This window comes from Aotus nancymaae, unplaced genomic scaffold (assembly GCF_030222135.1).
Source record: "Aotus nancymaae isolate 86718 unplaced genomic scaffold, 86718_ANA_hifiasm-v0.15.2.pri h1tg000008l, whole genome shotgun sequence".
In the NCBI taxonomy this organism is placed as follows: domain Eukaryota; kingdom Metazoa; phylum Chordata; class Mammalia; order Primates; family Aotidae; genus Aotus; species Aotus nancymaae.
In genome coordinates this window covers 3,126,481-3,141,957 of record NW_026988419.1, presented here as the reverse complement: position 1 = coordinate 3,141,957, position 15,477 = coordinate 3,126,481, and the positions used below count along the sequence as shown (strand labels likewise).

Sequence of the window (15,477 nt, the reverse complement as noted above, 5' to 3'; positions counted from 1 at the left end):
GCCCTCTCTTCCCAGAAATAACTGTTTTCACAGTCGATAGGCAGCCGACCCCAAGGGACCTCATTACATCCAGCAGGGTTGCCTAACTGGCCTCCCAAGATTCTGTTGGGCACAAAGGCCCCTCGGAGTCCAGCCCAGAGGTGCCCTCCCCTTGGTGTCAGTCACTGAAGCCAGCTCTTATGTTAAGCCTGGGGGTTCTGTGTGAGGAAGGAGAGGATGGAAAGAGGGAGAAGTACAACCCCTGCCTCACTGGCAACGTCATCCAGAATATGATGCCATTCTAGATGAGGTGTGTGTGTATATACCTCATATGGATGTGGTCTAGAATGCCACAATCTTCTAGATGGCAAGAGGCCATCTCTTGTTAGGCTGACTTCAGCCCTAATTCAGATCTCAGCTAAGCATCCCTTCCTCCTCCCTGACCCCAAAATGCACATCACACCCTTCTGCCAGGCTCAGCAGCAGCCACAGTCCCCCCACGGGGCGGAGACCCCACTGTGTTGTCATGGGGTCTGTGGCTGCCTCTTGCTGCTTCAGAGACAAGCACAGTGTGCAGGGCATTCGGAGTGTGCAGGGCCTGCTGGGGGTACAGGGAGTGAAGGGCATGCAGGGAATGTGCACCATGTGCAGGGCGTGTGTACCATGCGCAGGGAGTGTGCACCGTGTACAGGGCGTGCAGGGAGTGTGCACCGTGTACGGGGCATGTAGGGAGTGTGCACCGTGTGCAGGGTGTGCAGGGAGTGTGCACCGTGTACGGAGCATGTAGGGAGTGTGCACCGTGTGCAGGGTGTGCAGGGAGTGTGCACCGTGTACGGGGCATGTAGGGAGTGTGCACCATGTGCAGGGTGTGCAGGGAGTGTGCACCGTGTGCAGGGCATGCAGGGAATGTGCACCGTGTGCAGGGAGTGCAGGGGATGCAGGGTGAGCAGGGAGTGTGCACTGTGTGCAGGGAGTGTGCAGGGCGTGCAGGGAATGTGTGGCCCAGGTGTCAGAGTACTTGTCGATGAACACGTAAGAGAAAGAGTGGTTCTCCCTGTGGCTTTGGTGGGGAACGTTTGTCCCCTCAGCTTCCCCCAGCTCTGTTGTCTTGCTCTTGCAGGTGAGGTCTCACACCCAGAAGAGGAACCAGTGGCTGGGCAGGAAGCCCCTGGGGCAGAGGTCTGGGTTAATGGTAGCCTGAATGGTCTTGCAGGTGTTTTAAGGATAATGGCCACTCAAGCTCTGCTCCAGTGACTTCCAGCAACTGGGCTTGCTGTAAAAATGCTTTCTCAGAGGCTGGGGAATAAAAGTCCAGACCCTGTAATATACTGCCTTCCCCTACCCACCATGGTGAAATTTTCCTTTTCCTTTGTCAGCTTTTTAGACTCCTTAGCATTAAGTAGCAGGAGAAAACAATGTTGGCCAGGCTTAAAGATGGTTTTATTAAGAAACAAATGCATTTATCCTGCAAAAAGCCAAAGTGCTCCCCATGAAATTGTCAGTCCAGACGGCAAAGGCTGACTTGCACCCTGGAATGTGCAGGAAGGTGATGCCAGGGCTGCCTTGACTGTCACCTGGCCTTCCCTGTCACCTGTCGGTCCTTCTCAGTGTGGCCCTGCCACTCCAGAATAGCAGCCCCAGCCAGGTGCAGGGTTCTTGTGCCTGGAAGTTTGCCTCGAAGTTTGCCTCCATGTGGCCTGAGGACAGGGGAGGGAGGGGGCTCTGTCTGAGGGGCTCCTCGCACCCCAGACCCAGGACAGTATCAGAAACAAATGTCAAAGATCCTGTCCTGCCACAGATGAGAGGTGATTCTTTTGCAAGTACTGTGACTTTTTTAAAATGAGAAGAGATTGTACATATGTCTACATGTATGCCTTTCCCCTCACGTTTGTCCCCTGAGGATGGACAGCAGCTCACAATGACACATTCATGCATCCAGCTAAAGAAATGACACATGCTGATGCCTGTAATCCCGGCACTTTGGGAGTCTAAGGTGGGCAGATCACCTGAGGTCCAGGAGTTCAAGACCAGCCTGACCAATATGGTGAAACCCCGTCTCTACCAAAAATACAAAAATTAGTCAGGCATGGTGGCACATGCCTGTAATCCCAGATACTTGGGAGGCTGAGGTAGGAAATCACTTGAACCCAGGAGACAGAGGTTACAGTGAGTCAGGATCACGCCATTGCACTCCAGCCTGGGCAACAGAGTGAAACTGTCTCAAAAAAAAAAAAAAAGGAAACAACACATGAAGCCCAAGGAACTTAAGACGTGCAGCCCGATCTGTGCCCCCAGGCGGGAGCTGTTCGTGCAGCTGGTTCCTCTCGCTCTTTATCTGGTGTACTCTGTTCTGCCGCCAGTTTCCCCACCTCCGCCCCTTTCTGGGTTTTCTCGTAACCCAGATGAAATGTCCGCAGCAATAACGGAGAGCCGGTTATGAACCTGCTGGGCAGAGTCACCTAGTGGCCCTGAGCGCTTTTGTTTGGCCTTAATGCAAACAGAAGGGACACAGGATCCTCTGCTGGGTGACTCTCAGCAGCCGGATTATGACTCAGCGGCATTCCAAACACAGGGAAAGATTCGGCATCTCCCGAAGCAGTTCATGGCTCTTCTCGACCAACACAATATTCCTGTTGATAAGCTGAGGTCACACAGGGCCAGGCGCTCTAATAAATCACCACACACCTTGCAGAGCACCTCCCAACTTTCGCCGATGTCACCTCTTATGTGTTTTCCAGGACCCAGTGCCATGCGTTTCTGCAGCACATGACTTCCCCTAAGTCATAGGTGACTGCTGTCCCGGACTTCCTTTCCACATGCTTTCTCTGCTCTGCCCTAATCTGGCCTCATCTCCGGCCAGATCAGTGCCATTTCCTGGCCCTGGCTGCTGAGTTCACCGTGCTGTGGGGATGGAGGGCGCCGAGGGCATTGGGGGCTCAGCTGACCCTTCCAACAGCATCCACCCCACTTCCCACCACCTCCTTCCCAGAGCGGCTGGAGCCTCCGATGGCAGCGCCCAGCCTCCTAGGTTAGCACAGCCACCGCCTGCAGCAGCCCCTGAGGTGGTCCGAGGGCCTCATGGGGTGGACTCTGCCAGGCCAAGGGGCAGCTCCCTGATGGTCTCCCAAGGGCCACTTTCTCCTGTGCCAGTGGGAGGCGCTGGCCAGAGCGCACCCCAGTCTGAGGAGGCTCGTTCCCGCCCCTCACTGTCACGTCCTAGGGAGAGGGGGGCAGGCTTTTAAGGTGTATTAGTTAGGGTTCTCCGGGGAAACCGAGAAGCTGAGTTTAAGGAATTGGCTCATGTGATTGGAGAGGCTTGGAAAGTGTGAAAATCTGATGGGGTAGACCAGCAGGCTGGAGATTCAGGGGAGAGGTGCAGTTCGAGTCCAAAGGCCATCTGCTGGCAGAACCCCTGCTTGCTCAGGGAATGTGGGTCTTTTTCTACTAAGGCCTTCAGCTGACTGGATGAGGGGCACTCACTTTATGGAGGGTGATCTGCCTCACTCAGAGTCCACTGATTTAAATGTTCATCTTGTCCAAAAAACAACTTCACAGAAACATCTAGAATAATATTTGACCGAATATCTGGGTACCATGGCCCAGCCAAATTGACACATAAAAAATAACCATTACGGCCAGGTACGGTGGCTCACACCTGTAATCCCAGCACTTTGGGAGGCCAAGGCAGGCAGATCGCCAGAGGTCAGGAGTTCAAGATCAGCCTGGCCAACATGGTGAAACCCCGTCTCTACTAAAAATACAAAAATTATCCGGACATGTAATCCCTGCTACTCAGGAGGCTGAGGCTGGAGAATCACTTGAACCCGAGAGGCAGAGGTTGCAGTGAACCGAGATTGAGTCACTGCACTCCAGATGGGGCGCCAGAGCGAGACTCTGTCTCAAGCACAATAAAATAACCGTTATGGGCCAGGCTCGGTGGCTCATGCCTGTGCTGGGAGGCCAAGGTGGGATGATCTCTTGAGGCCAGGAGTGTGAGGTAGCCTGGGCAACATTAGCAAAATCCCACCTCTAAAAAAATAATAAAATTAAAAAATATATTTTTGATAACCATCACATAAGGATTTTGATACCTATTATCAAATTGCTTTCCAAAAGGATGGTGTCCTCTTCTGGTTGTCCTCAGGGTGGGAGGTTACGGATTCCTGGGCCCTGCTGGCCCGGCTTTCTCTCCTTGGGCTTCTTGTTGACTCGCCTCAGCTGACCTTGACCCTGCAACTTGACCTTGCTTCCCATTGGCTTTAAAGCGCCATACAGAAGCCAGCTCTCCCTCCTGGACTTGCACAGCGGCTCCTCCAACCCTGGGGGCACTGGCTGCCTTTGAGAGCTGCCTCCCTGCCCCCAGGACCACGTGATGGGGACACACCAGGCTAACCCAGTACTAACCCCTCCCCTTACCACCACTGGAAATAGTTCTGCTGTTCGTGTGAGTCATTTTTACTAGGTTTTCTGTTGTTCCTTCCAAAAATATGCCAGAGCTCCCTGTAAAAATGATAAAGATGGTAAATATTATGGATATTTTACTACAATTTAAAATGATTTAACTGGCCGGGTGCAATGGCAAGCTGGGGCGGGTGGATCCCCTGAGGTCAGGAGTTTTTGAGACCAGCCTGGCCAACATGGTGAAACCTTGTCTCTTCTAAAAATACAAAAATTATCTGGGCATGGTGGCAGGTGCCTGTAATCCCAGCTAGGTCGGAAGCGGAGGCACGAGAATCTCTTGAACCTGGGAGGCGCAGGCTGCAGAGAGTCTGGCGGGCGAGGTTGCACTCCAGCCTAGGCGACAAGAGCAGAACTCTGTCTCAAAAAAAAAAAAAATAGATAAATTAAAATAAAATAAGTTAACTATTATAACAATGTCACAAAATATCAAAATATGAATAGTAAAATATAAAAATTTGGGCCAGTTGCAGTGGCTCACGTCTGTAATCCCAGCACTTTGGGAGGTTGAGGTGGGCGGATCACAAGGTCAGGAGTTTGAGACCAATCTGGGCAACATGGCGAAACCCCATCTCTACTAAAAATACAAAACTAGCTAGGCATGGTGGCGCACGCCTGTGATCCCAGCTACTCAGGAGGCTGAGGCAGGAGAATCACTTGAATTCGGGAGGTGGAGTTGCGGTGAGCCGAGATCGCGCCATTGCACTCCAGCCTGGGCAACAAGAACAAAACTCCGTCTCAAAAAAAAAAAATTGAACCAAATAATATTAAAAGGAAACACCGCATTTGATGGTTACACACTATACTTGCATCAAAATATCACACTGCACCCATAAATATGTACAATCATGTATTAGTTTAAAAAAGAAACCGCCTCTCTAGACCATGTACAAAGCTCTTTTGTATATTTAAAAAATAAAAAATAAAACATCAGCAAAGCTTTCGTGTAATGATTTTACAACCCAGTTCCCTGGTCAGATAGCCCCGCGCATCTGTGAATTTCTCCCATCAGGAATTGCATCCTGATCTTTGATCCCCAGCCTCCAGCACAGTTCTCAGCACACATGAGCTCTATCAGTGTTTATTAAATCCAAGTATATCAATCAGAAGAAATAATCCACAATTCTTGTAAATGCTAACAACAGGCTGGATGGATGTGTGGAGAGGGTGGAATGAGACTCATAAAAGCAGAGTGGTAAGAGCAGCATGTGACTGTACCTACAAGTAAGCGACAGTATCACACAGGCAAGAGGAAAATATTTAGGGGAATAGTGTTATGAGTGATACAAAAATTGTATTTTTTGAGACAGGGTCACACTTTGTTGCCCAGGCTGGAGGGCAGTGGCGTGAACAAGGCCCACTGCAGCCTTGACCTCCAGGCATAAGTGATCTTCCTGCCTCAGCCTCCCAAGTAGCTGGGACTACAGGCACGTGCCACTATGCCCAGCTAATTTTTGTACTTTTTTTTGTAGAGGTGGGATTTCACCATGTTGCCCAGGCTAGTCTTGAAACCCTGAGCTCAGGCGATTCACCTGCCTCCCAAAGTGCTAGGATTACAGGCATAAGCCACCATATCCGGCCATGTTGCAATTAAAAAAAAAAAAAAAGTGTAATAGTAGGGCTAAGGCCAGACACAGTGGCTCACACCTGTAATCCCAGCACTTTGGGAGCCCGAGGCAGGCAAATCATGAGGTCAAGAGATCGAGATCATGCTGGGCCAACATGGTGAAACCTGGTCTCTACTAAAAATACAAAAATGAGCTGGGTGTGGTGGTGGGCACCTGTAGTCCCAGCTACTTGGGAGGCTGCAGCAGGAGAATCGCTTGAACCTGGGAGATGGAGGTTGCGGTGAGCTGAGATCACACCACTACACTCCAGCCTGGCAACAGAGAGAGACTCTATCTCAAAACAAATGAACAAACAAAAAAGTAGGGCTAAATCCCTGCTCTCCTTTTGAACCTAGTTTGAAGACTTCTTGCCTAAAGTATGAGCAGTTCCTATACCACTGGTTTCCTAATTTGAATTTGGAGACTTTTCAGACATGTTATTTTTCTAATTATTAAAGTGATGTATTATCAATGTAAAAAAAGGCATGTAGAAACAAATCCAACCAAAAGAATCCCACAGTTTCCTCCCAAATCCTACTCTCCAGAACCATACTTCTAGCTGTGGGGCGCTAATGACTGGGCCCAGGGTGACCTCACTGAATTCTCATAGTTGTTCCTTAGACATTTTACAGGCGGGGAAGCTGAGGCTCCCAAGGTGTCCGGGAACTCCCGTGCAGTCACCATCTGGAGAGCGGCGGGGCAGGACCCAAGGCTCCGGGGCGCTGGGATTCTTGCCCATTGGTGCCTGTGTGGCCCCACCCTCCACCCTATGCCCAAGTCTCCTTCCTCCTGTGGTTTCTTTTTCTTTTTTTTTTTTTTTTTTTGACAGTCTCGCTGTGTTGCCCAGGCTGGCGTGCAGTGGCATGATCTAGGCTCATTGCAAACTCCGCCTCCCAGGTTCAAGTGATTCTTCTGCCTCAGCCTCCTGAGTAGCAGGGACTACAGGTGCCCACCACCATGCCTGGATAATTTTTGTATTTTTAGTAGAGACAGGGTTTCACTATATTGTTCAGGCTGGTCTCCCCGCCTCAGTCTCCAAAGTCCTGGATTACAGGCACGAGCCACCATGCCCGGCTGGTTTCTTTTTTTCTTTTTTTTTAGGCTTTTTTTTTTTTTTGAGACAGAGTTTCGCTCTTGTTGTCCGGGCTGGAGTGCAATGGCGCAGTCTTGGCTCACTGCAACCTCTGCCTCCCAGGTTCAAGAGATTCTCCTGCCTCAGCCTCCTGAGGAGTTGGGACTACATGCACCCGCCACCACGTCCAGCTAATTTTTGTATTTTTAGTAGTAATGGGGTTTCACCATGTTGGCCAGGCTGGTCTTGAACTCAGTTGCTTCTCCTCCTGCCTCAGCCTCCCAGAGTGCTGGGATTACAGGTGAGCCTCAGTGCCCGGCCCCTCCTGTGGTTTCTAACCATGTCGTAGCTGGGACTCCAGGTTGCACGTTTTGTTCTAGGGAATGTACGTCAGCCTTCACCTGCAAACCCCGCACCCCCAGCACTCCGGAGATACTGAATTGGAAGCCACCCAAAGCAAAGGTGTCAGTTCTGGCCCCTCCATTCTCTTCGTGTGGCCCCCAGCAGGCCAGCCACCCCGGCTCCACAGCGTCCTCCACAAGGGGCCTGCCGAGTAAGTCAGCCTGGGCCCCGCTGGCATGGGAGCCCGGCCGCCCCCCAACCTGGAGGGAAGGGCATTTTGCTGCTGTGTTTGGCCCCGTGCTCCTGTGTGTGACAAGCCAGGCCAGAGAGGGAGAAGGCCTGCTTCCCTTCCCCACACAACCAGGCCCCAGCAGGTGACTTCCTTCCCTCCAGGGACTGTTTCTACATGAATCTTCCTTCCTACTAAATTCCCTTGGCCGGGTGCAGTGGCTCACGCCTGTAATCCCAGCACTTTGGGAGGTTGAGGCAGGCGGATCACCTGAGGTCAGGAGCTCGAGACCAGCCTGACCAACATGGAGAAACCCCATCTCTACTAAAAATACAAAAAATTAGCCAGGCGTGGTGGCACATGCCTGTAATCCCAGCTACTCGGGAGGCTGAGGTAGGAGAATCGCTTGAACCTGGAAGGTGGAGGTTGCAGTGAGTCGAGATCATGCCATTGTACTCCAGCCTGGGCAACAAGAGTGAAACAGAAAAATAAATTAATTAATTAATTAATAAAATAAAATAAATTCCCTTTGGCCTCAGTGACTCAACCTGAGGAGTGAGACCTCCAGGCAGGTCACTGAGAGAGAAGCGCCCCCACCCCACTTTGTGGAGCTCGCAGAGTGGGCCCTGACCTGGCTCTGCTGCCCCAGGGTTGGCCTTGAAACTCCGACCTGCCCTGGTGGGAGGTGGTCCAGCCCCTGGCCCAGCCGCCATGTCCCTGCCTGGCCCAGCCGCGGTCAGGCCACCCCTGGGTCAGACAGAAGCGGATATCTGCTTGCAGGCTGGACAGAGGGGCTGCCAGTAGGACCTGGAGATGGGATGGGCCCAAGGGTCCCCACTCTGTCCCTGGGGCCTCCTCTCACCCTTTGGCTCGCTGTAAGGACCACTTCTCTGTCTTTCTCTGTCCCCTTCCAGCCTCTGCCAATTGATAGCCCCTCCACCTCCACGTCCAGCTGAGCTGCAGCTTTCTAGAGGGCTTTACCAAAACTCTGGGAAAACAAAAGGACAGAACAAAAGAGGGTCAGGCAGGACGAAAGTATCCTGCTCAGGATATGTGCATCTGTGTCCGCCCCAGCCTGTCCTCCCCCACTACCTTCCTGGCCGGGCCCTGGGCGCTCTGGCCACCTGGGGATCCGCTGGGTTGGAAGTGGGGGTAATGGCCATGGCTGGGGAGCCAGGTTGGGCTCTCTCCCACTTCCCACTGGGAAACACACCCCAAACCCCAGCCCAGCCAGCTGCAGCCCAGGGCAGGTGCAGAAGAAGTGCAGCAAATCCAGGGGAGGAAGGTGCCACAGGGGCAGGGATCCCCAGTTCATAGCGACAGTGACACTAGCAGCTGGCGACTGACCTGGCTCCACATCTAGCAGCAGAGCATGGTCGCGGGGTGGGCAGCTCAGCCAGCCATGGGCGTTGTATGTCCTGTGGGTTCAACAAACACGTGGGCTGCAGAGCTGCCTGAGCCACTCGCACTGTGCAGCCTGCTTCCTGTGAGGAAGGAGTCGGCCAGCCAGTTGAGCCCCGGCCACAGAGCAGGCGACCTGGGGAGGGAAGCTTCCCTCGCTTCTGAGCCAGCTAAAAGAGGGACTGAGTGGGACAGAGGGGCTTCTGTGTGGAGACTGCATGGCACTGGCATCTTGCTCTGGCTTTTCTCTCCAGGCAGCCAGTCTCACGGGAAGTGACGATGTCCCTGAGTGTCCCCATCACGTGGCTGGAGGACCAGCCAGCTTCCCTCTCTCATCTGGCAGCAGCTGCGGGTGATGAACGTGAAGGGACACTTGTCCTCAAGACTCTGGGAGCCGAGGGGAGACTGGCTGTCCAGGCAGCACCAGAGCAAAGCCATCGCAGCCCCGCCGGGCAGGTCACTTTCGACTGGGGCCGAGCCACGACGGAGGGCTGAGTAGAACCTGGCACTGACCTCCTGGAGAGGGGAATTTCCTGTTCACCTTTCACACACAGAGGAGAGGGGTGGCTTTTGCCCTCAGGAGACCTTCTGGCCCCAGAAACAGCAGGTGCTGGATTTGCAGCTGGGGCCCTCCAGGCCCCAGCGGGCGACAGTGCGGGGCCAGCCTGGAGCGGGGCCTTTCCAAGGCTGCTGACGCCAGCTGTCCTCACTCAGACCGACTACCAGGACCCAGAAGGAACTTAAGGTGAAGCTCATTCTCAAGGCTGCGCCTCAGCAGCAAAGTTGGTGTTTTCTTCCTCTGTTAAAATCTGAGAAAGAGGCCGAGCACGGTGGTTTACACCTGTAATCCCAGCACTTTGGGAGGCCAAGGTGGGTGGATCACCTGAGGTCAGGAGTTTGAGACCAGCCTGACCAACATGGTGAAACCCCGTCTCTACTAAAAATACAAAAATTAGCTGGGCGTGGTGGTGCGCACCTGTTGTCCCAGCTACTTGGGAGGCTGAAGCAGGAGAATCTCTTGAACTGGGGAGGCGGAGGTTGCAGTGAGCCAAGATGGTGCCATTGCACTCCAGCCTGGAGGACAAGAGCTAGACTTCGTCTCAAAAAAACACCCTGAGAAAGAATATGGTGTGTTCCAGCCTCTTCAAAGCTACTCTGCGCTTCTGCACGTTTCTTGAAGTGCCCTCTGCCTCCCTCTCTGCACTGGGACCATAAACATAAGCAGCTGTACCAGCAGTGACCCCTCCCACTGGTGAGGCCTGTGCACGCCCTCGCTGGCGCTGTCATCAGGGTCTGGTCTTAGGACAGAGGAAGGAAGTTTGCCTTCAGGACCAGCAAGTCACAAGTGTCCCGGATGTTACCCAAGCTCTAAAATCCAATAAAACCCATTAGTACTTACTTAGACGGTGCTGTGTGTGTGCGTGCTATGTGTGTGGTATATTTATATGTGTGTGGTGTGTTTATATTGTGTGCTGTGTGTGTGCTGTGTAGTGTGTGTATGTGTATGTGGTTGTGTGTGTTGTAGGGTATGTGTGGTGTGGTGTGTGTTGTGTGGGATGTGTGTGTGGACTGTGTGTGTGGTGTGTGTGCTGTGGTATGGGGGGTGTGGTGTGTGTGCATGCAGTGTGTGTGGTGTGTGTGTGGTGTGGAGGATGTGTGGTGTGTAGGGGGTGTGGGGGTGTGGGGTGTGGTTGTGTGGTGGGGGGGTGCGGTGTGTGTGTGCTGTGTGGTGTGGGGGAGTGGTGTGTGTGGGGGGTGTGGTGTGGGGGGGTGTGGGGGGCGTGTGTGGTGTGGGGGATGTGTGGTGTGTGTGGGGTGTGGGGGTTGTGGGGTGTGGTTGTGTGGTGGGGGGTGCGGTGTGTGTGCTGTGTGGTGTGGGGGGGTGGCGTGTATGTGTGGTGTGGGGGGGTGTGGTTGTGTGGTGTGGGGGGTGCGGTGTGTGTGTGCTGTGTGGTGTGGGGGGGTGGTGTGGGTGTGTGTGTGGAGGAGTGTGGTGTGTGCATGCAGTGTGTGTGGTGTGGGTGTGGTGTGGGAGATGTGTGGTGTGTGAGGGGGGTGTGGGGGGGTGTGGTTGTGTGGTGTGTGGGGGGGTGCGGTATGTGTGTGGTGGGGGGGTGTGGTGTGTATGTCTGGTGTGGGGGGTGTGTGGTGGGGTGTGTGTGTGTATGTGTGTGTGCGTAGAGAAATGGAAAGCAAATAAAAGTCTCGTGCCCTCCCCCAGGCACCTGATCTGCCTGCCCTTTGATGGGGAGGACTCTGTGGTCCCAGTGGTCGTAAATAAAGAATAAGCGCTGCATTTTTCCTCACCACCGCACCCCAGCTCCTCCGGAGGGAAGGCAGGGGAGGTAAACAGGAGGCCAGGTTACCCATGAGATGACTGGAAGCTCATCCAGAGCCGGGCCCCAGTTAATCTCGTGAGTTCTTGGCAGTGGCTCCAGGCCGGACACATTAGACGCTGTTGTGTGACTGGCCTGGTGGCCACCTCTTGGTTCTCTGGAAATGTGTGAGCCCACTCTGTGCTCAGGGAGGAAGGCTGCCGTCCTGACCTGTCAACCCCAGGCCCTCTCCGAACTCCTTACTTGACCTGGAGGCGTAGGGAGCAAATACAAAGCTCGCCTCTGGTGTCGTTGGTGCAGACATAGGAAAAGTAGAGGGTCCCTAAAATGCGACTCCTCCGTGGGGAGACTTTGAAAAGGTGTAGAGTGGTTGCAGATGAACAGCAAAGGAGTGGAATGGAAAAATCTCTCTCTTGTTCCCCGCAAGAAGTCCACTCTCCTACGGATTCCTCAGATGCCACGGCTGGCACGGCCTTTCCCAGCCTTGGTGTGGGAGCGGCAGAAATCAGGGGGGTGGGAGAATCATCCGGGTCAGGCCAGTGTCTCCTTCACATGAAGTCAGCCACTACCTCTCTCTCAAGCCTACCAAAGAGCTGAAGTCTGATCTGTAGATGTCTGATAGTTTGGGGAGAAGGAAAGTTAGTCTTTTAGAGAAGAGAGGAGTATCCAACTTAGGGTCAAAATACATTTTGATTACCAGGTGAGATGTGGGCGTTTCTTCTGAGAAAGAGCTCTATCACCCACGCCTCTGCTCCACACCCTGAGAGAGTCCACTCCTGGGCTCACGCTTCTAAATTCCAAGGCTGACAGCTAGAAATATACTTTGTAAAATACCAACAACTTACAAATATTCCAGCTATCTACCTGCTCCAATGAGCTTGCTAAGGTTGGAGATGACCACAATCGAAGGGGAAAAAAATTAATACACAAATAAGCCCAAACCTGTTTAAAGGTCATCTGAAGATCCAAGCAGATGGCTCCTAAGATTTGCGCATACAAACCACCCAGGGAAGCCACGAGAGGGATCTTTAGACTTCTGGAAAATGGTGAGGTCCCAGGTAGATTGCGGCTCCTCCGCCCCTGGAGGCTGAGCCGCCCTCTGCTGACCTCGCATCTTCTGGTTTCTTCTGAGCAGGACTTACCTCATTTCTGCTTCACAGCAAGGTGGAATTGTCTGGCAAGAGCTTAAATTAGGACCCTTGGTGGGTACCGTAATAGGCAGGTGGCAGTCTGAGATCTGGTTAGATGCCAGAGATTGGTCAATAGGTGAGGAAAGATTTGGCCCAAATCAAAAGAGCTAAAAAAACAAAAACAAACAGATGGTTGATGCAAAAAATAAGGTTCCCGCAAAAAAAAAAAATCTGTGAGAAAATATCAAACTTTTTAATAAAAGCAAGTCTGGCCCAGTACTTGGATGACCACACCTGGCTTGTCTAACCCCAATCCCAGTCCCAGTTTTTTTTGTTTTTGTTTTTGTTTTTGAGATGGAGTTTCGCTCTTGTTACCCAGGCTGGAGTGCAATGGCGCGATCTCGGCTCACCGCAACCTCCGCCTCCTGGGTTCAGGCAATTCTCCTGCCTCAGCCTCCTGAGTAGCTGGGATTACAGGCACGCGCCACCATGCCCAGCTAATTTTTTGTATTTTTAGTAGAGACGGGGCTTCACCATGTTGACCAGGATGGTCTCGATCTCTTGACCTCATGATCCACCCGCCTCGGCCTCCCAAAGTGCTGGGATTATAGGCGTGAGCCACCGCGCCCGACCACCCAGTCCCAGTTTTAATAAAACTGTGTTTACAAAATAGGCACCCAGAACGTGGACCATAGATACCAATTTGATTTTTTAAAATATTGCATTAACATATTACGTCATTTGTCTTCATTAGTGAGTTTTGGGGTATTCCTTTATATTTTGTATGCAAGGTGAATGCCTCACCCCTCTCTTCCGACTCCTGGCCTAGAATCTGGGGGACCACTTAGAGCACTGGCCAGGGATCAGCCTGCACCACTGCCAGTTAAGGCGGTGAGCTGGATGCCAAAGGCGTGGAGGTCAGAGGGGAGACCCAGAGAAGGCGGGGAAGTGGATGGCATGAGCTCTAAGGAGGGAGACTGGAGCAAAGGCCTCAAAGCTGTGATCTTGAGGGGTGCTGGGGAGCAAGGAGTCTCCCAGGCCCTCCTCTGGCCTCCCCTGTGGTGTGTGGCCAGTGTGGGACAGCTCACAGAGCTGATTACTAAGTTTGGGGGAATTCTTTTTTTTTTTTTTTTGAGATGGAGTCTTGCTCTTGTTGCCCAGCCTGGAGTGCAGTGGCACAATCTTGGCTCACTGCAACCTCTGAGTAGGAATCCCAGCTACTCAGGGGACTGAGTAGCTACTCCTGCCTCAGCCTCCTGAGTAACTGGGATTACAGGCACTCGCCACCATGCTGGGCTAATTTTTGTATGTTTAGTAGATATGGGGTTTCACCATGGTGGTCAAGCTGGTCTCGAATTCCTGACCTCGTGCTCCGCCCACCTCAGCTTCCCAAATGCTGGGCGTGAGCCACTGTGCCAGGCCCAGTTTGGGAATTCTATGAGCTGCTTTTAAGGATAGCCGTTACCAAAACTTAAGTTATATAAACTTACAATCAAATAAATTCTATTATAAACAAAGGGAATAATTACTGAAAACATCCTTTCCTAGGGATTTTACTGCAGCTACTGGCCTCTGTCCTGGAGGTCATTCACATCTATTGCTTCTGTATGGTGGAAATAGGACAGAATTAACGAAGACTGCTAGACATCTCTTCCCAATTCTGTGTTCGTTGACATCAATTTGGTAGCTTGAAACTGACCGCGGTGGGGGTATTTACGCTACAGAAATTGGCAAGCAACACAAACCAGAGCTCTAGCCCCCCACCCCCAAGGGCCGGTTGTTAAATGTTTGCCGGCACACCACTGGCAGAAGCAGTGCAAGATGGTGCGGCCTCAGAGGCAGGATGTTGGGTGGACCAGGAACTATGCCAGGGAGAGCTAGAGGAAGCAAGGCAGTGTGTGCCCCTGAAATGGCAAAGCCAACGGCGTGGCATGCTCGACGGAGAGCTAGTGGCTGTCTCTGCCCACATCTCTTTCTCTAGGTCCTCAGGTCTCGTGCTGGCCCAAAGCACTTATATCAGCTCACCTTCCAGCATGTGGCCCGGAGCGTCTCCCTGTTTCTGTCATCACCGAGGGCTTCTTCCAGTTGCCCTGGGTGTCTCTTGGACACCTTCCTGCTTGGCACAGTATTGCTGCTCTGGAAACACGCCTGCCCAAGTGTGCATAGGTGTGGAGCTGCTCTTTATCACCAACCATCAGTGATGAGTCACCAGTTCTGGGAGTGAAGAGCTCACTGGATACCTGATGGTGTGGTCTGGGTCTTAAACACTGGCCAGGCTGAAAGGGAGGGGAGTACAGGGTGCTGCCCTCCGACCAGCAAGTTTCCAAGTTATGCCAAGCCAGGCCTCCACTCAGGCAGCACCGTCTTTGAGGGAGAAACCAGGCTGAGGGTCCCAATGGCTTACTGGCCCAGAGGGGAAGGGACAGGGACCCCTAGTTTACTGAAAGAAAGTGGGGTGGAGGCTGGATAAAGTACCTCAGCCAAAGGCAAGAAGAGGGGGGCTGAAGGGCTGGAGCATGGAGTCAGGGGACACCATTGCCATTCCCAGGGAAAGGCTAGTCATTTTTTTTGGAGATGGTCTTGCTATGTTGCCCAGGCTGTCCTTAAGTGATCCTCCTGCAAGGCCTCCCAAAGTGCTGGAATTAAAGGCCTGTGCCACCATGCCCACCCAGCCAAGAGCCAGTCTTTCAGGGCCCCAGAAGGGAATAGCATGATTAGAATGTATGCAGAGCTGGCCAGGCACCATGGCTCACACCTGTAATCCCAGCACTTTGGGAGACCGAGGTGGGCAGATCACGAGGTCAGAAGTTCGAGACTAGCCTGGCTAACATGGTGAAACCCCATCTCTACTAAAAATACAAAAATTAGCCGGGAATGGTGGTTCATGCCTATGATCCCAGCACTTTGGGAGGTTGAGGTGGTC

At 52.7% G+C, this 15,477-nt stretch overlaps 1 protein-coding gene and 1 long non-coding RNA gene across 11 annotated transcripts in view; one reads left to right on the top strand and one right to left on the bottom strand.

The window, feature by feature from the left end:
• The window catches only part of ARMC9 (armadillo repeat containing 9), a 175,219-nt gene extending 164,732 nt beyond the window's left edge, over positions 1–10,487 (top strand). For 3 of the 6 annotated variants that reach the window (XM_064372891.1, XM_064372889.1, XM_064372890.1), the window contains one exon: positions 7,497–7,988. In XM_064372891.1, the coding sequence (XP_064228961.1) occupies positions 7,497–7,836 (340 nt within the window). In that variant the 3' untranslated portion in view covers positions 7,837–7,988. Of the gene's footprint in view, positions 1–7,496; positions 7,990–9,342 lie in introns of those variants that run through there. The other 3 variants (XM_064372894.1, XM_064372892.1, XM_064372893.1) reach the window with 3 other exon arrangements.
• Positions 3,070–14,759, bottom strand: LOC105704754 (uncharacterized). Of its 5 annotated transcripts, none has more exons than XR_010341386.1 (4): positions 14,580–14,759; positions 12,567–12,721; positions 8,550–8,675; positions 3,070–4,794 (listed from the first exon to the last, which is right to left on the bottom strand). It is a non-coding gene; the product is annotated as an uncharacterized LOC105704754 (long non-coding RNA). The 5 variants fall into 5 exon arrangements; XR_010341384.1 differs by lacking the exon at positions 3,070–4,794 and adding an exon at positions 6,021–8,149; XR_010341385.1 differs by lacking the exon at positions 3,070–4,794 and adding an exon at positions 6,021–7,146.
• Positions 14,760–15,477: the final 718 nt, after the last annotated feature.